The 25,162-nt window shown below is 36.9% G+C and overlaps 1 protein-coding gene across 1 annotated transcript in view; it reads right to left on the bottom strand.

The window, feature by feature from the left end:
* Nucleotides 1-4,674: 4,674 nt before the first annotated feature.
* LOC139981189 (sodium/glucose cotransporter 4-like) overlaps nt 4,675-25,162 on the bottom strand; it is a 58,868-nt gene continuing 38,380 nt past the window's right edge. Inside the window, exon 12 of the mRNA XM_071993395.1 lies at nt 4,675-4,756. Within this exon, the coding sequence (XP_071849496.1) occupies nt 4,685-4,756 (72 nt within the window). The 3' untranslated portion in view covers nt 4,675-4,684. The remainder of the gene's footprint in view (nt 4,757-25,162) is intronic.

Raw genomic sequence — 25,162 nt, 5'->3', positions numbered from 1 at the left:
CACTCCCCTATGATTATTGTGTTAGTTGAACTCATTTAACCGTTGCAATTTCAACAATCGTCAATTTACGTCATATGACTAAATATTATACTATTGTACCGATCATGGCTCACCCAGCTCTGTGTACCCTTCAATGATTTTAGGTAATGTTGAAAGCATCACTATACGGCTATACACCGGCGTTTACTAACGAATTGTGGTATACAGATCATAGCAAGGTTAAGATTTCTCTTGGTTTTATCCAACAGTATATATATACGGTCTTTTGAGGCTAAAGGTATATCGACTGGACACTGAAGTCGCAACGCGTTCAATTGGGATCACTGTTAAACCTTTAGGGGAAAAGTTTGTAAAAGTTTTCTTCACGAAAATACAATTAAAGACCAGTAATCAAGAACAAGCAATACATAAATATGTTTTATACTGTACAAGTGCCACAGCGTTGGTCGATCTTTGTTGCATTATTATGCTTTTCCGTGATCATTGGAATGGGAACCTACACGAAACTTGCAAGGTCCACGTTGGAGATGGGAAAACTGCCTCGGTATAAACCATCTCTGGTTTGGTCTGAAATGGATATATCGGATCCAGAGAGGTCGAGCGGACTTGATATGATCAATATGGATATTTTACATAAATTCACTTTTGATTTAGCTATCAGAAATTCGTATGTTGAAAATGTGACTTCTTTGATGGATAAGTTGACCGTTATTGAACGCGTCCATAACACGACTACTGCAAAGACTCCGAAAGGTGAGAATGGTAAAAGTATTACAAAAACAATATCGTTAAAAGATGAAAGTGATGGTAATAAAAATGTCACGGAAAAGCTCGTTTATGATATCAATAAGGACATAGTTGTATCACTGGTTGCAGTGACCAAAAACTATCGCAGCAAGTGGTTATTTCGAACAATTAAATGTCGCGGAACGAACAGAACCATCTCATTTAAGGATGGTTTCACAAGTGATAACTCCAGCAAAGTCGCGGACGTTTTAATCTTTACTACACCTACCTCTATAAAACACTGGCAGACACTACTGCGTGAAAGAAATCCACGTCAAATTTGGCTCTATTCTACTCCTGAAAGTGCCTATACGTCTCCGCCTACCACTAGCCGTAAACGAGAATTGGAAGACTTACAATTCAACATGACTTTTGGTTACCATAGTAAAGCTGAAGTGTACGCGCCATTTGGTGCTTACATTCCTTTCAACGTTAGTATAGACTTTCCAACTAACGTTACAATGGGAAAGTCCCCGAAGGTGGCGACGGTTAGTTGGGTAAGTAGCCATTGTCACCATTCATACTGGAACAGAACGGCACTTGTTTATTTTCTGTCAAAATTCATCGATATTGCAATGTATGGAGAATGTGGCAATCACCAACTTCCACGTAACTCGGAAGGATTAGACATTTTAAGAAAACATCGATTTTATCTTGCTTTTGAGAATACATGTTGTTCAGAATACATTACGGAGAAATTTTGGAGAGCACTCGCAGATTTCGAAACTGTGCCTATCGTTATTGGCGCGAAAAAGTCGGAATACACGCGATTAGCTCCCCCAAACTCTTTCATATACGCAGACGATTTTGAGAAAATCGAGGATCTTGCCAAATATGTTAAGAAAGTGGCTGGAAACGCAACTCTATATAGGAAATATCATGAATGGAGAAAGGTAGGAAAAGTCGAGGTGTATCACAATAAAAGAGTTTTTCCATTCTGTCGTGATGAGAAAGCATGTGTTCTATTACAATATTTGGAAAACAATGCTTGGAGGAAAGAACCGTTAATTACAAAAGTCGATCCTTATGGACCTGATTGGCTAGGCAGCTGTAAGGCATGTGGAAAACACAAGTGGTTGAAAGATTTTGGCCAATCTGAATATTCATTCCTGGATAAGTAACTTTGACGAGCTAATCGAAACGATCACCAACGCAAATCAGAGGGTATTAAGTTTGGTAAATCAATGGAAATTAGGGCAGACCATATGTATTCACGTAATAAGTATCCATGACTTGGCACATATTTATGTGTATTAACTTGACTTTATACGTAGCTACATTCTCACGTGATAAGTGCACATGACTTGATACGTATCAGTTCAGGTGATAGCAGAACCGGTTTCATCCACTGAAAGGGCCGGGCTCTTCCAAATGAATTAGATTAATTTATTGATGCGATTCGACACGATTGCATAAAAGACATAGCTCGTTAATTGACAAAACAAGTTTCATTACAAGTAGGTTTGAAAAAAAAAGTTTTAAAAGAGTAGATAAGCCAACATGTCTTGAGGTTACTACTGATTCTGGCTTTGATGTGGAATAATCACGTTAATTCAATCTCTACAACTATCACACGAGTTGGGATTCTCTTAATTTGAAGCATTCATTACCGAGACAAGTTCTTCGTTCTTCCTATATTACCCTTATTCATCCCCATCTCACTTATTGTGTGACAGTTTGGTCCAGTACAATGTATTCTAATATCAACGAACTTCTGATGCTTCAAAAGAGAGCAATTTGTCATATTTCGTTTGCTTCCTTTCAATGATCACACCCGAGCAAGATATTTGCTTCTCTCAATCTCCCTAAATTTCCTGGCCTTAATACTGTTCAAGTTTGCTTATCGTTCCATTATTAATAATAATTATAACCCTGCTGTTATCACTTGTTATTTAACGTACAATAAATACATACATAATCATAATGCAAGGCAGGCTGGTATCATGCACAAATCAAGTGCTCTATAACTAACGTTATTATGTAGAGTTTTCGTTATCGAGCTAATACTTATTGGAATTCTTTGCCTAATACAATGAAAATGAACGCTTCACCGGATTCGTTTAAAGAGAATCTTAGTACTTAGTATTCAAGTAGCAATTGAAGATTCACTTATACATAATACTGTGTTACCTGGAGTTTGCAATGTTTAAGTGTTTCAAATCATTTGATCTTTATATTAAATCCATTGGTGTTAATTTTTTTTTTGGGGGGGGGGGGGAGTGCATCTACTCGTTAAGCATATTAAGGTTTTTTTTCTCTTTGTATATTTAAAATTATATTTATTGTATTAAAGCATACATATTTGAAATTGTCAATTCGGGTACGTCGAAGCACGAGGGCACAGTATATATATATATATATATATATATATACATATATGTATATATATATATAATTATATTTATATATATATATATATATATATATATATATTTAGAATGTTATTAGCATGGAAGAATATCCCAACCGGCTGCATGTAGAACCAACGGGACATATGTAGCACATGAATAGTTTGCGCAAGTTACCCCTGGCTGCAGTTTATCTGCAGGTGGAGAGCAGTATGAATCTAAACAGAGTCAGCGCTTACATTTTAACATATGGAAGTGGGGGGGGGGTGGGGGACAAGGAAGATAAATAGGAAATACAGAGATGGCGATTAACCACTTCTTAAGGTCAAGAGGTAACAAGCTGATACAAGCAATATTATGACAGCAAATATCCATAATATGAAGCACAATGAGTAGTTGAGTTTAGTAGAGCATAAACACAAGGAGACAACTTGAAAATACTTGTAAAAGTAGCTGCTTGAAAACCCAAGGAAGTCTAAACTTTATCGACATGATTTCACTGACTCAAGAGTAAGAGTAAGAGTAATGAAAAACTGTTCAGAGTCCTAAGACAGCCGAAAGTTTGAATCCTCCCACTTCACAAACTGTGAGTTACTTATTTAGCTATACACCTAAGCTGAACTTTGACCTCCACCTAACACAGCAAAGATGATCGTCCACAAACGTGGAAGTCAAATCAGCATAAATGTCACATCTTCATTGAGAACTGACCTTTAGAAATTTTGTAGGGTTTGCTTCTGAGAACCTGAAATGAGCTTTCACCTATCGACCAAATTGTGGAGCAATTTACTTATCATGTGAGTGCTCTACCATGCATAAATAATCTGTTTTGAAGGTAAAGTTCTCAAGATGAAGTACTTTTGATATTTTGACATTTGAACCTCTGTTGACTCCATATGACCTTTGACCTCCACCAAATATATTAGGGTTCTTGTGCTCACTATAAGAAAGACACATGCCAAATATGAGCTATGTGCTGTAACCTTTCTTTGGGATATCATGTTTACAACGTTTGTGTTTATAAGGCTTTACAGAGTGTGAATTAACACACGTCAGAGCTTATGACACGCCTACGTTACTGTGCTGAGTGCTCTACCTGTTGAACTTTCACCCGGTCTGCTTCTTGTTAGAAAAGCGAGGCGAGTTTGCCGGTCTGATGATCTCAGATCAGTAGATGAGCTGCTTGTCAGGGTAACTAAAAGAAATATTATGTCAATTACGTCGTCGGAACATCCTCTAGGAAATCAGGTTGAGTATAGCAGTCGAACTGGCAGGCCAATTGTCATCAGATGCCGGACAGAAAGATACAGACGTTCGTTCTTGCCAAGGGCCATTCTTAGTCTTGCCAACGAGTTTTGTAGGAAATAGGTTTTTTTTCTATATGCCAGTACATGGATTTTTATTGTCTTAAGAAATGTATATATTATAAATCTTATGTTTTGATGTATTTATGACTGTTTTATGTATGTTATACTGAGATGGAGTGAACTCCAATTCCTTTTTAGCCAATAAAGATTGTTATATCTTATAGAGGAATGTCCGTCGTATAGTTATTCGTATCGAGACATCGAGGTGTTGTGACGGGTCTTTTTATGTGTTGTCCACCATGTCAAGCCGTCAATCTTTATCAAGGTAAGAAGGAAGCATGACTTCATGAATAATTCAGTGGAATTATATGGCAACCTAGTACAATGATTGCGACAAAAACTACCATCGTCTTTTTCTGGTACTGTAATGTACTGTAATATAATATGCTGTATTGTATTGCACTGTGTAACACTTCATTGTTCAGTACTGTGTTGTACTGCACTGTAATGTCGTGTACTGTAATGTAATGCACGGCGCTGAACTTGACTGCACTGCAACTTGAACAGTGTAGACCAAATACAAGAATATGGATGTCAAGGAACTCATTAAAGAACTGCGAACATCGGCTATTACTAAACCTCTTAGTCCTGTCAATAAAATAAAGCAAAAAAAAAAACCATACACATGTAAGCAAAACGGTTTTTGTTTGTTCCATTGCATCGCGGATCCATGGAAATATGATGATTAGAATAATATAAAGTCACAATTATAAGTTAATATCGCATTTAGAGGCCAGTTTAGATCTCAAACACCAAGAAGGTTTAATTTGGGTAGAGACGGTAGGGTATGGGTTTGGGGAAGGGAAGGGAGTTGAATACTTGAAGGGGGGGGGGGGCATCAAACAGAGCTTTCTGAGGCATACATTGACTTTCTCCTTGTCATGGTGTAGCAATGAAATATATCATTAAGCATGTTAATCAGAACGCGGAAGAAGGGACGAAGGGTGGGGGGGGGGAGGACGTCGTCATTTTCCAATTAGGATTGAAGTTGAGATATTTGCCTCGCACCCTTAGTCACCGCCCCTTCCAACCAATTTGATACCGTATATATTGTATCATTGTATACGTTCAACTTACCTTCTGGTACAACTTCGACCACTAGTTTTGTATATGCAAATTTGCTGTACCCAGACGGATTGCCACAGACCTGTTTACAAACTTCGGAGGTGACGCATGCTACCTCATCTGCGAACAGTATCCTGCTCACCAATCCTGGTATCACCAACATGAATATCGGCAGCGACTTGAGGAATCCAGCCAAAATGCAAGCTCCTTGGGCATGAAGTACATATTTGGAGACTAATGTTCTTTGGACGGTAACCTTAAATAAAAGAACACACTGCACACATCATAGAATTATGAAAGTGATTCTTTCTATGGAAACGATTGTATGGATGAGAAATTCAGAGAAGAAGGTCTACAGTATCTAGAAAAAAACAGGAGTGCTACATTATTTTTCTATTTTCTGTATAAGTTGCTTCTTTTGTGTGTGTCCGTGTCCTATATCGCGAAGAAAATAGAAAGGTGTTCAATTGCACAATTCGAAGTTCGAATTTTATGACAAGAATTTCCCTTTAAAAGAAAATACGATAATTGTGGTATCATTAACTAATTTTTGGAAAAAAAAACTGGTAAAGAGTACTATTGTATCATACAGCTTAGCCTCGAAAATAACAAATAATATGAAATATTTTAAATTCATACAGTTAAAGCGATTATTTCCTTCGTTTTGTTGTCTCATACATTATGTTTGAAAGTCAAAGTCAAATCTGACGTTTCGATCCTAGCAGATTCTTCAGAGACAGACTGAAGAAGAGCAAAATAAGTTAAACAGACAGATTATCATTCCATTCTAATTGGAAAAAGACTTAATTGATACCACAGCTGATCCGTGCACCAGTACCATGCAGATGGCAGACACCGTTTCACCGAAGATTGATCCCGGCCACGGTATATCAACATTACTCGGACCACGGTACATTTTGAATGCGTCTTCCCTTGGGTAGCCACAAGTAGCGTTGGGATCACGAACTGTTGAAGTTGGTATTGCGCATGCGTTATGGTGCCTAAAAATAAAAAGTTCCCTTATTATACTTACATAAAATCATTAAGGTAAATCCTCCAACCAGTAAAAATAAACAGTGCAATACGTCAGTGTATATGACAGCAGAGATTCCACCTGTTAGAATGAAACAAACAAACAAAGACATATTAAGAAGAGGCTAAAATAAAATCCTCACGAAATAAACATCAATTTCTGTTTCAGCGCCATCTTTCGTGACTGTACCAACTCTATCGTCTAATGTTCAACTTATCGAAATAAGATTTTTAACTTTGCTAAAAACAATTATATATATATAGTTTATATAATATGTTAAATTTTTTTCTCTCCCCCACACTTTTTCTTATTATTATTCATTTTTCTTGAAACATTTTTTTTTTGTCATACTTTTTACCTTTGTTATACTTTGTTAGTTTGTATTTTGGGGTTACCTTACTTACAAGTACTTATATATATGTATATATATATATATATATATATATATGTATATATATATATATGTATATATATCTATCTAATGCATTGTATCACACAGGGATTCGTTCCAAAATTCCCCTATGAAGTAATAATGTTTAGGCCTATGCGTTTCTTGTTTGTTTGTTCAACTATATTTCAACCATCAACGTAATCAAAAACAAGTTCGTTTGTAAGGTCAAACGTTTACATAGTTGAATTTAAGTGTGATGTTTGATTTGGAAAGGTGAGATAGAGGCTAAGTGAGAAATTCCTTTATTCACACAACAATAGCTCTATTTGTACCACCTGTGTGAAAAGAATCCTAAGAAAACTAATGAAAAAATGTGAATAATTAAGCCATTGCTTTTGATCTGTAAGTTTTCTCAGGTACTGAAACCTGACTGTTCCGCGGATGGTAGGCAGTGAGGCAGAACAGTTGGAATGACTTACCTGTAATATCTGGATTATTTGCGCCTTGAGCACAGTTATCGGTGGATATATCTGCGCTTTATAAATCTTCATTATTAGTATTATTACTTCTATTGTTGTTATTACTTTTATTATCATAATCAACAACAAGCAATAAACAAACATGTTTTATACAGTACAAGTACCACAGCCTAGGTCGATCTTTGTTGCATTATTATACTTTTCCGTGATCACTGGAATTGGAATCTACACGAAAATGACAAAGTCCACGTTGGAGATGGGAAAACTGCCTCGGTATCAATCATCTCCGGTTTGGTCGGAAATGGATATATCGGATCCAGCGAGATCGAGCGGACATGATGTGATCAATATGGATAGTTTACACAACTCCACTGTTGATTTAGCTATCAGAAATTTGGACGTTGAAAATGTGACTTCTTTGATGGATAAGTTGACTGTTATTGAACGCGTCCATAACACAACTACGGCAAAGACTCCGAAAGGTGAGAATGGTAAAAATGTTACAAATATAATATCGCTAAATGATGAAAGTGATGGTAGTAAAGATGTCAAGGGAAAGCCCGTTTATGATATCAATAAGGACATAGTTGTATCACTGGTTGCAGTGACCAAAAAGTATCACGGCAAGTGGTTATTTCGAACAGTTAAATGTCCCGGAACTAACAGAACCATCTCATTTAAAGATGATTTCACGAATGATAACTTCAGCAAAGTCGCGGACGTTCTTATCTTTACTAAATCTACTTCTATAAGACACTGGCAGACGCTACTGCGTGAAAGAAAGCCACGTCAAATTTGGCTCTATTCTACTCCTGAAAGTGCCTATACATCTCCGCCTACCGTTAGCCGTAAACGAGAATTTGAAGACTTACAATTCAACATGACTTTTGGTTACCATAGTAAATCTGAAGTGTACGCACCATTTGGTGCTTACATTCCTTTCAACGTTAGTATAGACTTTCCAACTAACGTTACAACGGAAAAATCCCCGGAGGTGGCGACGGTTAGTTGGGCAAGTAGCCATTGCCGGCATGCATACTGGAACAGAACGGCACTTGTTTATTTCCTGTCAAAATTCATCGATATTGAAATGTACGGAGGATGTGGCAATCACAAAATTCCACGCAACTCAGAAGGATCAGAAATTTTAAGGAAACATCGATTTTATCTTGCTGTTGAGAATACATGTTGTTCAGAATACATTACGGAGAAATTTTGGAAAGCACTCGCAGAGTACGAATCTGTGCCTATCGTAATTGGCGCGAAAAAGTCGGAATACACGCGATTAGCTCCCCCAAACTCTTTCATATACGCAGACGATTTTGAGAAAATCGAGGATCTTGCCAAATATGTCAAGAAAGTGGCTGGAAACGCAACTCTATATAGAAAATATCATGAATGGAGAAAAGATGGAAAAGTTGAGGTGTACACCAATAAAAGAGTTTTTCCATTTTGTCATGATGAGAAAGCATGTGATCTATTACAATATTTGGAAAACAATGCTTGGAGGAAAGAACCGTTAATTACAAAAGTCGATCCTTATGGACCTGATTGGCTAGGCAGCTGTAAGGCATGTGGAAAACACAAGTGGTTGAAAGATTTTGGCCAATCTGAATATTCATTTCTGGATCAGTAACTTTGACGAGCTAATCGAAACGATCACCAACACAAATCAGAGGGGATTCATTTTGGTAAATCAATGGAAATTAAGGCAGACCACATGTATTCACGTAATAAGTATCCATGACCTGGCACATATTTATGTGTATTAACTAAACTTGATACGTAGATACATTCTCAGGTAATAAGTACACATTACTTGATACGTATCAGTTCAGGTGGCAACAGAACCGGTCTAATTCACTGAAAGGGCCGGGCTCTTCCAGATGAAAAAAAATATTTTATTGATGCGATTCGATACGATTTCATAAAAGACATAGCTCGTTAATTGACTAAACAAGTTTCATTACAAATAGGTTTGCAATTTTGAAATATTTCAACAATTTTTGGTTTCATTTGATTAATTAATTCTTAGTGAAAAACAATGTTGAGAATACAATCAAATTTATTAATCACCCGTTCATTACTCTTTAACCATGAACCATGTGTTTATATCTATACTCCCTTTGGAATGGACTCTTGAACCTACACTAGACGTATAACACCACCATATATAGTCATAAACAGTAATATCTCTATCTTCGGCGAGTATTTAAAAAAAGTACAGTAATTTGGCGGACTGGTACACCTTTAACCAAAGTAAAAAACGCTGCTTTCCGAAACAAATTTGAAAACTACTGAAAGTAAGAAAGCGTTCTTTCTGTATCTGCTTCCAAAAGTGTTTTTGTTGTTGTTTTGTGTTCTTTCTATTACGCGAAATAACTCATAAGAAGTAAACAAAATCCTAACATCGTAACCAGTGAAACATTCAGACAAATTTTCTGCACCAGACTTGCTCCAACAAGTTTCACATTAAAATCGTTTTGATATCTTTTTAAAGTAGATTCTTTTTCATCGTGGCTTTTGTGACTTTTGGTTGACGTTCCATAGAAGCTATCAACACAAAAGTTCCCCAAAGGCGCGTCTGGATCTGCGAAAAGTGATAAAAAGAATTGAAATACGAATTAAAAATAACACTTTTACAATAAATGAACAACGTATAAGTCAGTGTGAGAAATATTAAACAACTTGATCGAAATTAGAACAAAATTTACCCTGCTTTCTGCGTAGGTGCAATAATCCCTTTACAGCGATTTCTTTACTAGCTTGGGGAGGCCGGGGGGGGGGGGGTGGGGTTGCATACCGTCGTAACAAGGACCACACGTATGTATTTCCATAAAACCAATAAAGTTGTAGACAAGACGAGAATTCGGATTATTATGTGTTTAATATGAAAAAAAATTGTATAAATAAATACACATAAACTAATATAATCATGACTATACATAATGTCTGTCTTACTTTTATAGGCAAGAGGGTTCCTATTGCTTTTCAGTTCAATGACGTGGGTTAAAGACAAAGTTTGATTTTCGGATTCTATGCTTGGTTCTCTGCATGCCAATAAACTTTCCTTTCATGTGAGTAAGACTAATTACACTGTTTTTCAAAATAAGAAGAGCAGCATAAGAAAAACAAGGAGGACATTTGACATATCAATGGATGGAACATATCTTAAAAGAGTAGATTATACAACGATTCTTGGGGTTACTACTGACTTTGGCTCGATGTGGAATAATATCGTAAATTCAATTATTATAACTATTACCCGAGGAGTTGGGATTCTCTTAATTTGAAGCATTCATTACCGAGACAAGTTCTTTCGTTCTTTCTGTATTACTATTATCATCCCCATCTCACTTATTGTGTGACAGTTTGCCACAGACCTGTGTACAAACTTCGGGGGTGACGCATGCTACCTCATCTTTGAACAGTACCCTGCTCACCATTCCTGGTATCACCAACATGAATATCGGCAGCGACTTGAGGAATCCAGCCAAAATGCAAGCTCCTTGGGCATGAAAAATATGTTGGGAGGCTAATATTCTTTGGACGATAACCTTAAAATAAAAGAATACACTGCACACATAGAATTATGAAAGTGATGCTTTCTCTGGTAAAGATTGTATGGATGACAAATTCAGAGAAGAAGGTATATAGTAGTTTGAACAAACAGGAGTGATGTATTATGTTTCCTATTTCCGTATAAGTTGTTTCCTTGTGTGTGTTCCTGTCGTTTGGCAAAAACTAAAAGGTTTATCAATTGCACATTTCTAAGTTCGAATTTTATAACAAGAATTTCCCTTTAAAAGAAAAGTACGATAATTGTGGTATAATTTGCAAAAATTCAGACAGAAAAACTGGTTAAGAGTACTTATGTATTATACAGCTTAACTTCGAACAAATAATATGAAACAAGTTAAATTCATACAGTTAAACATTCCGTTTTTAAAGCGATTATTTCCTTCGTTTTGTTGTCTCATACATCATGTTTGAAAGTCAGCCTATCTGATGTTGCGATCCAAGCAGGTTCTTCAGAGGCAGACTGAAGAACAGCAACATAAGTTAAATGGACAGGCTGTTAATCCATTTTTACTGGAAAAACTTAATTATCCCACACGTAATTCGTGCACCAGTACCAGATGGCAGACACCGTCATACCGAAGATTGATCCCGGCCACGGTATATCAGCATTACTGAGATCACGGTACATTTTGAATGCGCCATCCCTTGGGTAGCCACAGGTAGCCTCCGGATAACAAATTTCTTAAATGGGTATGCACATGCGTAAAATCATCATCATCATCGCCATCATAATTATATTAACATTATATATATATATATATATTATATAAATTTATTAAAGAAAATCAATAATAACAAATAAATAAATTAAGCAGTGCACCCTTAACCCCATTAAGTACGACCAATCTTAGTAAAGGAAAATATCAATGTTTTTTTTTTTCAAAGACAGCACAGAATTTTAACTGACCACCCATTCTGGCAAGTTTCATTCACAACCCTTTGAGAGAAGCTAAATTTTATAATATCCAGACGAAAAAAAAGAAGTTTATTTGAGTCTATGACTACGAGTTCGAGAAGTAGTTGAAACATTCAAAAAATTACAAGCACCTAAACAATCACTAGGGAACTTTTAAAACGGTATCATATCGCTATCATCAATTCAAGTGTAGTTAGCCCAAGAACTCTTTAACGGCTTCCATAAGAGAAATGTTGGAAATAACCCTAGCAGCCCTCCTCTGAACATGCTCCAGTACAAATTTATCCTTTCCATGAAATGTATTCCAAGCTTTAATACGAGGAATATAAAGAGAGACTTTAGAACACACAAATCACAGATCAGGCAATACAAAACATTCCTTATTTGCAACAGGGAGAATGCATTACTTTTAAACAACTTCTACTATTGTACCGATCATGGCTCACCCAGCTCTGTGTACCCTTCAATGATTTTAAATAACGTTGAAAGCATCATAAAACGGCTTTACACCGTCGTTTTACTAACGGATTGTGGTATACATATCATAGCGAGGTTAAGATCTTTCTTCTTGTTTACTCAACAGAAGTCTATATATACGGTCTTGTGACGCCTATAAGTGTATCCACTAGACACTGAAGTCGCAAAGCGTTCTACTAGGATCACCGTAAAATAGAGGTAAAATTAGTTATAGTTTTCTGAACGTAAATACAATTAATGACCAGAGATCAAGAGCAAGCAAGAAACAAACATGTTTTATACAGTACAAGTACCACAGCCTAGGTCGATCTTTGTTGCATTATTATGCTTTTCCGTGATCATTGGAATGGGAACCTACACGAAATTTTCAAGGTCAACGTTGGATATGAGAAAACTGCCTCGGTATAAATCATCTCCGGTTTGGTCGGAAATGGATATATCGGATCCAGAGAGGTCGAGCAGACTTGATATGATCAATATGGATATTTTAAATAAATTCACTGTTGATTTAGCTATCAGAAATTCGGATGTTGAAAATGTGACTTCTTTGATCGATAAGTTGACCGTTATTGAACGCGTCCATAACACGACTACTGCAAAGACTCCGAAAGGTGAGAATGGTAAAAATATTACAAAAACAATATCGTTAAATTATGAAAGTGATGGTAATAAAAATGTGAAAAGGGGAAAGCCCGTTTATGATATCAATAAGGACATAGTTGTATCACTGGTGGCAGTGACCACAAAGTATCACAGCAAGTGGTTATTTCGAACAGTTAAGTGTCCCGGAACTAACAGAACCATCTCATTTAAAGATGGTTTCACAAGTGATAACTCCAGTAAAGTCGCGGACGTTCTTATCTTTACTAGATTTACCTCTATAAAACACTGGCAGACACTACTGCGTGAAAGAAATCCACGTCAAATTTGGCTCTATTCTACTCCTGAAAGTGCCTATACATCTCCGCCTACCGTTAGCCGTAAACGAGAATTGGAAGACTTACAATTCAACATGACTTTTGGTTACCATAGTAAATCTGAAGTGTATGCACCATTTGGTGCTTACATTCCTTTCAACGTTAGTATAGACTTTCCAACTAACGTTACAACGGCAAAGTCCCCGGAGGTCGCGACGGTTAGTTGGGCAAGTAGCCACTGTCACCATTCATACTGGAACAGAACGGCACTTGTTTATTTTCTGTCAAAATTCATCGATATTGAAATGTACGGAGGATGTGGCAATCACAAAATTCCACGTAACTCGGGAGGATCCGAAATTTTAAGGAAACATCGATTTTATCTTGCTTTTGAGAATACATGTTGTTCAGAATACATTACGGAGAAATTTTGGAAAGCACTCGCAGAGTACGAATCTGTGCCTATCGTAATTGGCGCGAAAAAGTCGGAATACACGCGATTAGCTCCCCCAAACTCTTTCATATACGCAGACGATTTTGAGAAAATCAAGGATCTTGCCAAATATGTTAAGAAAGTGGCTGGAAACACAAATCTTTATAGAAAATATCATGAATGGAGAAAAGATGGAAAAGTTGAGGTGTACACCAATAAAAGAGTTTTTCCATTTTGTCATGATGAGAAAGCATGTGATCTTTTACAATATTTGGAAAACAATGCTTGGAGGAAAGAACCGTTAATTACAAAAGTCGATCCTTATGGACCTGATTGGCTAGTCAGCTGTAAGGCATGTGGAAAACACAAGTGGTTGAAAGATTTTGGCCAATCTGAATATTCATTTCTGGATCAGTAACTTTGACGAGCTAATCGAAACGATCACCAACACAAATCAGAAGGGCTTCTATTTGGTACATCAGTGTAATAAGGGGAGACCATGTGTGTTTACTAATAGACCCTGCACCAGGGGTTGAAGGGGGAGATACCCTGGGTCCCTGAGCTTCAGGGATTCTGAGCTAACGGTACACACAGCACACAGCACATTGCGATAATAAGATAAGGTTAGGTAATAAACCCTTAATCTATCCCAGTTTTGAAGCTGTTTGTCTTTTTAAAAACCCGGACCCCCAGCGAGTGGTGTTCCACTATAGGAGCACGTCATATACTCGGTGACAGGGCCTTCAAGTAAGTCTTTACGTCGCCAGTGGAGGGGGTTAAGCTTGGTGGTTAGTATTGGGTATATATATATACGTATTCACGTACTAAGTATCCAAGACTTGATACATATTGTCGTGTATTAACGTAGTAAATATACTTGAGTTTATACGTATGTACGTATTCACGTACTTGTATGTGTATTAACATAATTAATATATTTGACTAGATAAGTATATACGTATTCACGTAATAAATATTCATGACTTGATGCATATTGTTGTGTATTAACGTAATAAATATACTTGGGTTGATACGTATGTACGTGTTCACGTACTTGTAAGTGTATTAACGTAATTAATATACTTGCCTTGATAAGTATAAACGTATTCAAGTAATAAATATCCATGACTTAGGACATATGCATGTACTTGACTTGATACGTATAATCGTTTCACGTAATAAGTACCTAGGCTATGACTTCAAACGTATCACTTCAAGTGATAGCAGAACCGGTTTCATCCACTTTAAGGGGCTTTTCCAGATGGTCCAGATTACTTTCTTGATGCGATTCGATACGATTTCATAAAAGACATAGCTCGTTAATTGACTAAACAAGTTTCATTACAAATGGGTTTGAAATTTTGAAATATTCCAACTTTGTTTTTGTTTCATTTGATTAATTAATTTTTAGTGAAAAACAATGTTGATTATACAATCAAATTTATTAATCACTGGCTCATTACTCTTTAACCATGAATCATGTGTTTTCATCCATACTCCCTTTGGAATTGACCCTTGAACCTTCACTAGGCGTAACACCATCATGGCCATACACAATAATATTTCTATCTTGTGTAACTACTTTAAAAAGTTCATAATTTGGCGGACTAGTACAGCTTTTACCAAGTAAAAAACGCTGCTTTCCGAAACAAATTTGAAATCTACTGAAAGTAAGAAAGCGTCGTTTCTATATAGCAAGGACCACACGTATGTCTTTCGATACAACCAACAAAGTTGTAGACAAGAATGAATTTCTCGAGGAAATATATTATAGATTTGTATGTACATATGATTAACAAAATGTATTAATAAATTTACATAAATTAATATATTAATGACAATATTTCCGTTTGTATTACTTTGATAGACAATAGTTCCTATTGCTTTTCAGTTCAGTGACGTGGGTTAAAGAAAAAGTTTGTTTTCAGGAATCTGTGCTTGGTTCTCTGCCAATAAATTTCCCCTTCTAGTGAGTAAGACTAGTTACATTGTTTTTCTTGTGAGAGCAGCATTACTTACGTGGTATTTGACATATCAATGGATGGAAAATAATTGGGGTTACTATTGACTCTGGCTCGACGTGAAATAATCACGTTAATTCAATATCTACAATTACAGAGGACTACATAGAGGACTCTTTGAGACGGTTTGGTGGTTTATCTTCCTCAAATCAAAGACACATGCCACACAGCCTCTTTAAGTTTGTTTTTGTGTTGAAAATTTTGCACAGTCGTTTCTTAAATTGCTTTCTCCAAACTTTTCAAAGTCAAACTCCAATTTGAAAGTGCTGCAAAAGTGACACCCATGGAATAAAGTTTTTCAGCCAGGCAGAATTTTGCCCTAACGTCTTTCATGAATCATGCAGAACATGGAAACGGTAAAGTACGGCTGCCTTTAATATTCTGCATCATTACACTGAGCTGCAATATCCCTAGCGAATTTTAACACACTTTCCTTGTCCTGCCGGGTCCGTAAAGATTCTACCAAATAACGTTTCCGACGGTTGATTTTGTACGTTCTCATGCGTTCTTTCTCTTCTTCTGGATCAGAGCAGCATCCTTCTCGATGAGCTCGGTGAATCTCTGTGTCTCATTCTGGTCAATCCTTTTCCTAGACATTCCTAGCCGTCTCTCACCGGCCGATGACGGTGTACTGCGTTGTGAAGATACCGGCTTTTTCTCTGAAAGTTCAGTTGACCTTTTGCTACCCTTTCGTGAAGCTATGGTGGACAAGAGAAAGACACATATATAATTAGTGAAGTATGACTGAACAAAATGTGTTGCAAAATTGTAACAAAAAATACTCCAGTTAAGTATATCGTCAACAACTCTGTAACTGGACGACTGACATTAATCTTGGAGAGACTCGAACTCGGGACCTTATGATTGAAAGGCACCGGCGTTAACTACTGAGCTAACACACCTTAACAATGTGCTAAATCAACAGTTCTAAACAATCATGACCATTTTAATATTACTTATCATATATTTTTACTGTGTACACTGGAGTTGTTTGCTAAACTGGCCTATATTAATGTTGTGTCCTGTACACTTCTATGCAAATTTCTTTTTACCATTGAACAAATACATTATTCCCTTCTATTTGGGTCTCCACCTCTCCAAATTGAGTCGGCTCCTTGGCCCTACATTCTTTGACTTGAGTGGAGAAATGAGATTGAAAATGGCAATGTTCTAAGAAATCCCAAACAGAAGTGGACCAAGCTGAAAGCCAAACTGTGACAGTAGGCTGAGGCTAGTAATTTTCCCAAAGCACACACCTGTGCAATCACACGCCGGAGACACAAGCTTCACAACTTTCAGTGTAGAGTAACACTAACACTAAATAATTAACGCTAACAGTAACATTACAATAACACTCTGTTGTAAATATAGTATGGTGTTAACATTGGCCTTATGGTAACCATGATAACAACAAACACGGATGATTAGAGGTACAAAAACATTAGACTGGTTTACACTACACTCTATTTATATGCCTACTGGCTCCGAATAAATTTGTAACCCGTTTTAGGATGTAGGCTATCTATCGTTAATAGAAGCCTATACTATACTATAGCCTACCAAAAGCAGCAAAAAGGGCTCACATGAATATAATACGCTGTCGGAATTCGCTTCATCAACGTCATTACACGAATTAAATTTTGACTTTGTTCCCCGTTTTCTGTCTCGATATGTTTTGCTCTTCCTTCTTTTCTTTCCTGAACGTTTTCCACTTGTAACTTTGCCATCCATTGCAAATATCATTTTGCAGTATACGACATTTTCACATCATTTTTAATTTCGCGTAACTAGAACAGTGCGATGTTTCTCGCTACCACGGTAGCACGACGCTAGTTGCTAGTCAGCTCTTAAATTGACCCAACTTGAAAGTTGGTGTAGCTCATGTCAATATTACTTCAAGTGTCTGTTGCAACTCTTGCCTTATGTCTAAGGAATGATTATATTGTGTATATTTTTTACAACCAATTCCGTTTTCCTAGTGAGTTCTGTGCAACATACATATGATAAGAGAATGCAGAGAATACAGGCGTGCACAGGGTTTCAATGGTGCGGGGGCACTGATTTAGGTAGGGGTAAATAGGGGTTTCACAAGGGTTTCGGTGTGGCCCTTATTCCGTTAAAGGCGACTATACCATGTAGCGGATCGTTTCTCGGCATTTTGGCTAAGATCATGTGTAGTTTCTGTTCCCATTCGAGGGGAATCGTGATACACACCTGCATGACGATGATCACACAGTCACAGTCTCGATGCAAGGGACAGGGGTTCATCCAAAGAAAAGTGATGCTTGCAGAGGCACGAAAAAAAACTTGACCCCGCTACCCTCGACCTCACTAAATCACGCCCACATCCAGGATTTTAAAAAGAAGGGAGTATATATATGGTCCTAGTTTCGTTGAAAGTGATTCCCTTTTATTAGGTTTACAGGGGTGGGGGGGGGGTGTAACTCCCCAATAAACAGAAATTTTACAATTGAAAAAGGTGCATTCTGAGATATGATTATATTATAACATAGGTATTAGACTAGATCTATGCACGCCATCATTGTGCTAGTAGGCCTAACTACTTTTATTTCTTTTTAGTACAGGGTTAAAATAATGGGGGTACACCGTCACACCTTGAATCCGCGCCTGCTTGTCCCATTTTACATCAAGTTTCACGGTAGTGGTGCAATCTGACGCATCAATTAATTAGTCTACACCCAATTCTTTTAATTGTTTGTGTCATGAGCTGGTAGAAGGGGAGGGGCGGAGGTGAGCAATGTACACCAACACATACCCTGGATTCCGGATATACTTTGTAGGTTGCAACCGAACGAAGACCTGGTCACATTCATTAAGGCTTAAATTCACTATATAATTTAAAGCAGAAATGTCTTACAAATGTCCTTCCCCTTCTTGAATGTCGGACCCTCTCTCTCAGTGCCTGCCGTGGCATGTGATAAATTATGTGCGACGTTAATATTTTCTTGTTAATTAATACATTTAATAAGTGGACTATAAAAAGTGACACGGGAGGGAAATCCAAAACAGTCTTATCTGCCAAAAAGGGGAAACCTTTATTTAAAAGAAAAACATATCGTGTATGGCGAAATGTAGTTTAAATCATTTATAGCGTTCCTCACTCCCCTATGATTAGTTGACCTCATTTCACCGTCCAATTTTCAACAATCGTCAATCAACGTACGTCGTATGAATAAATTTATATACTATTGTATACTGATCGAGACTCACCCATCTCTGTTGTACCCTTCAATGATTTTAAATAATATAACGGTGAAAGCATCATAAAACGGCTTTACACCGTCGTTTTACTAACGGATTGTGGTATAAAGATCATAGCGAGGTTAAGAACTTTCTTCTTGTTTACTCAACAGTAGGCTGTATATACGGTCTTGTGACGCCTATAAGTGTATCGACTAGACACTGAAGTCGCAAAGCGTTCTACTAGGATCACCGTAAAATAGAGGTAAAATTAGTTATAGTTTTCTGAACATAAATACAATTAATGACCAGAGATCAAGAGCAAGCAAGAAACAAACATGTTTTATACAGTACAAGTGCCACAGCATAAGTCGATCTTTGTTGCATTATTATGCTTTTCCATGATCATTGGAATGGGAACCTACACGAAATTTGCAAGGTCAACGTTGGATATGAGAAAACTGCCTCGGTATAAATCATCTCTGGTTTGGTCGGAAATGGATATATCGGATCCAGAGAGGTCGAGCAGACTTGATATGCTCAATATGGATATTTTAAATAAATTCAATGTTGATTTAGCGATCAGAAATTCGGATGTTGAAAATGTGACTTCTTTGATCGATAAGTCGACCGTTAGTGAACGCGTCCATAACACGACTAGTGCAAAGACTCCGAAAGGTGAGAATGGTAAAAATATTACAAAAACAATATCGTTAAATTATGAAAGTGATGGTAATAAAAATGTAAAAAAGGGAAAGCCCGTTTATGATATCAATAAGGACATAGTTGTATCACTGGTGGCAGTGACCAAAAAGTATCACAGCAAGTGGTTATTTCGAACAGTGAAGTGTCCCGGAACGTATAGAACCATCTCATTTAAGGATGGTTTCACAAGTGGTAACTCCAGTAAAGTCGCGGACGTTCTTATCTTTACTAGATTTACCTCTATAAAACACTGGCAGACACTACTGCGTAAAAGAAATCCACGTCAAATTTGGCTCTATTCTACTCCTGAAAGCGCCTATACATCTCCGCCTACCGCTAGCCGTAAACGAGAATTGGAAGACTTACAATTCAACATGACTTTTGGTTACCATAGTAAATCTGAAGTGTACGCACCATTTGGTGCTTACATTCCTTTCAACGTTAGTATAGACTTTCCAACTAACGTTACAACGGGAAAGTCCCCGGAGGTGGCGACGGTTAGTTGGGCAAGTAGCCATTGTCACCATGCATACTGGAACAGAACAGCACTTGTTTATTTTCTGTCAAATTTCATCGATATTGAAATGTACGGAGGATGTGGCAATCACAAAATTCCACGTAACTCTGGAGGATCCGAAATTTTAAGGACACATCGATTTTATCTTGCTGTTGAGAATACATGTTGTTCAGAATACATTACGGAGAAATTTTGGAAAGCACTCGCAGAGTACGAATCTGTGCCTATCGTAATTGGCGCGAAAAAGTCGGAATACACACGCTTAGCTCCCCCAAACTCTTTCATATACGCAGACGATTTTGAGAAAATCGAGGATCTTGCCAAATATGTTAAGAAAGTGGCTGGAAACGCAACTCTTTATAGAAAATATCATGAATGGAGAAAAGATGGAAAAGTTGAGGTGTACACCAATAAAAGAGTTTTTCCATTTTGTCATGATGAGAAAGCATGTGTTCTATTACAATATTTGGAAAACAATGCTTGGAGGAAAGAACCGTTAATTACAAAAGTCGATCCTTATGGACCTGATTGGCTAGGCAGCTGTAAGGCATGTGGAAAACACAAGTGGTTGAAAGATTTTGGCCAATCTGAATATTCATTTCTGGATCAGTAACTTTGACAAGCTAATCGAAACGATCACCAACACAAATCAGAAGGGCTTCTATTTGGTACATCAGTGTAATAAGGGGAGACCATGTGTGTTTACTAATAGACCCTGCACCAGTGGTTGAAGGGGGAGATACCCTGGGTCCCTGAGCTTCAGGGATTCTGACGGTACACACAGCACACAGCACATTGCGATAATAAGATAAGGTTAGGTAATGAACCCTTAATCTATCCCAGTTTTGAAGCTGTTTGTCTTTTTAAAAACCCGGACCCCCAGCGAGTGGTGTTCCACTATAGGAGCACGTCATATACTCGGTGACAGGGCCTTCAAGTAAGTCTTTACGTCGCCAGTGGAGGGGGTTAAGCTTGGTGGTTAGTATTGGGTATATATATATACGTATTCACGTACTAAGTATCCAAGACTGGATACATATTGTCGTGTATTAACGTAATAAATATACTTGAGTTTATACGTGTGTACGTATTCACGTACTTGTATGTGTATTAACATAATTAATATATTTGACTAGATAAGTATATACGTATTCACGTAATAAATATCCATGACTTAGGACATATGCATGTACTTGACTTGATACGTATAATCGTTTCACGTAATAAGTACCTAGGCTATGACTTCAAACGTATCACTTCAAGTGATAGCAGAACCGGTTTCATCCACTTTAAGGGGCTTTTCCTGATGGTTTAGATTACTTTCTTGATGCGATTCGATACGATTTCATAAAAGACATAGCTCGTTAATTGACTAAACAAGTTTCATTACAAATAGGTTTGAAATTTTGAAATATTCCAACTTTGTTTTTGTTTCATTTGATTAATTAATTCTTAGTGAAAAACAATGTTGATTATACAATCAAATTTATTAATCACTGGCTCATTACTCTTTAACCATGAATCATGTGTTTTCATCCATACTCCCTTTGGAATTGACTCTTGAACCTTCACTAGACGTAACACCATCATGGCCATACACAGTAATATTTCTATCTTGTGTAACTATTTTAAAAAGTTCATTAATTTGGCGGACTAGTACAGCTTTTACCAAAGTAAAAAAACGCTGCTTTCCGAAACAAATTTGAAATCTACTGAAAGTAAGAAAGCGCCCTTTCTATATAGCAAGGACCACACGTATGTCTTTCGATACAACCAACAAAGTTGTAGACAAGAATGGATTTCTCGAGGAATTTATTATAGATTTGTATGTACATATGATTAACAAAATGTATAAATAAATACACATAAAATAATATATTAATGACTATATTCCGTCTTTATTACTTTGATAGACAATAGTTCCTATTGCTTTTCAGTTCAGTGACGTGGGTTAAAGACAAAGTTTGTTTTCTGGAATTTGTGCTTGGTTCTCTGCCAATAAATTTCCCCTTCTGGTGAGTAAGACTAGTTACATTGTTTTTCTTGTGAGAGCAGCATTAGTTAGGTGATATTTGACATATCAATGGATGGAAAATAATTGGGGTTACTATTGACTCTGGCTCGACGTGAAATAATCACGTTAATTCAATATCTACAATTATTACCCGAGGAGTTGGGATTCTCTCTCATTTGAAGCATTCACTACCGAGACAAGTTTTCCGTTCTTTCTATATTACTCTTATTCATCCCCATCTCACTTATTGTATGACAGTTTGGTCCAGTACAATGTATTCTAATATCAACAAACTTCTGATGCTTCAAAAGAGAGTCAATTTGTCATATTTCTTTTGCTTCCTTCAATGATCACACCAGCAAGCTATTTGCTTCTGTCAGTCTCTTTAAATTTCCTGTCTTTATTTATGTTCACATTGCTAATTTTGCTTACCGTTCTAATAATAATCATAATCCTTCTGTTTTCACATGTTATTGTAAGTACAATAATCATATACATAATCATAATACTAAGCAGGCTGGTATACATGCACAAAGCACGTGCTCTATAACTAACTCTATTATGCAGAGCTTATACGTTATGGAGCTAATACTTATTGGAGTTCTTTGCCTAATACAATGAAACTTCATTCTCCACCGCATTCGTTTAAGAGAATCTTAGTACTTATCATCAAATAGCTATTGAATATTCACTTTACATAGGCCTAATACTGAATTACCTGGACTTTTGCAATGTTTCAAACAATTTAATCTTGTATTAATCCTTTGATTTAATTTTGTTTCTTACCTTCTTTCCTTTTGGGAATTGATCTACTCATTAAGCCTATTGAGGTTTTTTACACCACTTCCTTTCTCTTTGTCCATTTAAAATTATATTTATTGTATAAAAGCATACATATTTAACCTACATTGTATGTATCTTGATGAAAACAAAATACATGAAATGAATTGTCAATTCGGTTACGTCGAAGCACGAGGGCACAGTATACATAAATTTAAAATGTCATTTGCATGGAAGAATTCCCAACTGGCTGCATGTAGCACCAAAGGGAAACCCCTACTAGTAGTTACTTGCCTTTAAATACATTATATATGTAGCACAAGAAAAGTTTGCAAGCTAATCCTGTCTGAAGTTCATACTGCAGGTAGAGAGCAGTGTTAATCTAAACAGGGTCAGCGCTTACATTGTAACATATGGAATTTGTCAGCAGACAGGACACTCTAGTAGTGTTTCTGACAGAAAAAAAAAACTGTGACAAGTGGGGAAAAATTAAATGGATAATACAGAGATGGCGATTAACCACTTCTTAAAGGTAGTCAGTATAGGCCCCAAATTATAGCACGCTATAATTGCTAGAAGTTTTCAAAAAGTACTTTCCTGGAACTTTTTACTCTCCAAATTGTTCTCATACATTTTTAAGGAACGTACAAAAAGACTGAATGTCACAGTGAGGAAAATTTCCTCGAAGGTTGTAATAAGAACAGTTTAAGGATAACCGAAGGTGGCCATATTTAAATATCTAGTATATTTGGGGGCCAATACAGCATACCTTTAAGGTCAAGAGGTAACAAGCTGATACAAGCAATATTATGACAGCAAATCATCCATAATATGAAGCACAATGAGTAGTTGAGTTTACTAGAGCATAAACACAAGGAGAGAACTTGAAAATACTTGTAAAAGTAGCTGCTTGAAAACCCAAGGAAGTCTAAACTTCATCGGCATGATTTCACTGACTCAAGAGTAAGAGCAAGAGTAATGAAAAACTGTTCAGAGTCCTAAGACAGCCAAAAGTTGGAATCCTCCCACTTCACAAACTGTGAATTACTTATTTAGCTACATACCTCAGCCGAACTTTGACCTCCACCTAACACAGCAAGGATGTTCTTCTACAAACGTGGAAGTCAAATCAGCATAAATGTCACATCTTCATTGAGAACTGACCTTTGGAAATTTTGTAGGGTTTGCTTCTGCGAACCTGAAATGAGCTTTCACTAATAGACCAAATTGTGGAGCAATTTACTTATCATGTGAGTGCTCTACCATGCATAAATAATCTCTTTTGAAGGTAAAGTTCTCAAGATGAAGTACTTTGGTATTTTGACATTTGAACCTCTGCTGTCTCAATATGACCTTTGACCTCCACCCATAATAATAGGGTTCTTGTGCTTACTAAAAGAAAGACACATGCCAAATATGAGCTATGTGCTGTAATATATCTTTGGGATATCGTGTTTACAAGGTTTGTGTTTATAAGGCTTTACAGAGTGTGAATTAACACGCGTCAGAGTCTATGACACGCCTACGTTACTGTCCTAAGCACTCTACCTGTTGAACTTTCACCCGGTCTGCTCCTAGAGGAATGTCCGTCGTATAGTTATTCGTATCGAGACATCGAGGTGTAGTGACTGGTCTTTTTATGTGTTGTCCACCATGTCAAATCGGCCGTCAATCTTTATCACGGTAAGAAGGAAAGCATGACTTCATGAATAATTCAGTGGAATTATATGGCAACCTAGTACAATGATTGCGATTAGAACTACCATCGTCTTTTTCTGGTACTGTAAAGTACTGTAATATAATATGCTGTACTGTATTGCACTGTGCAACACTTCATTGTTCAGTACTGTGTTGTACTGCACTGTAATGTCGTGTACTCTAATGTAATGCACGGCGCTGAACTTGACTGCACTGCAACTTGAACAGTGTAGACCAAATACAAGAATATGGATGTCAAGGAACTCATTAAAGAACTGAGAACATCGGCTATCACTAAACCCCTTTGTCCTGTCAATAAAATAAAACAAAAAACATACACATGTAAGCAAAACGGTTTTTGTTTGTTCCATTGCATCGTGGATCCATGGAAATATTATGATTAGAATAATATAAAGTCACAATTATAAGTCA

The sequence above is a fragment of the Apostichopus japonicus genome, chromosome 15 (assembly GCF_037975245.1).
Source record: "Apostichopus japonicus isolate 1M-3 chromosome 15, ASM3797524v1, whole genome shotgun sequence".
Taxonomy (NCBI): domain Eukaryota; kingdom Metazoa; phylum Echinodermata; class Holothuroidea; order Aspidochirotida; family Stichopodidae; genus Apostichopus; species Apostichopus japonicus.
The sequence above is the reverse complement of the archived record's forward strand: the minus strand, read 5'-3'. Positions and strand labels throughout refer to the sequence as shown.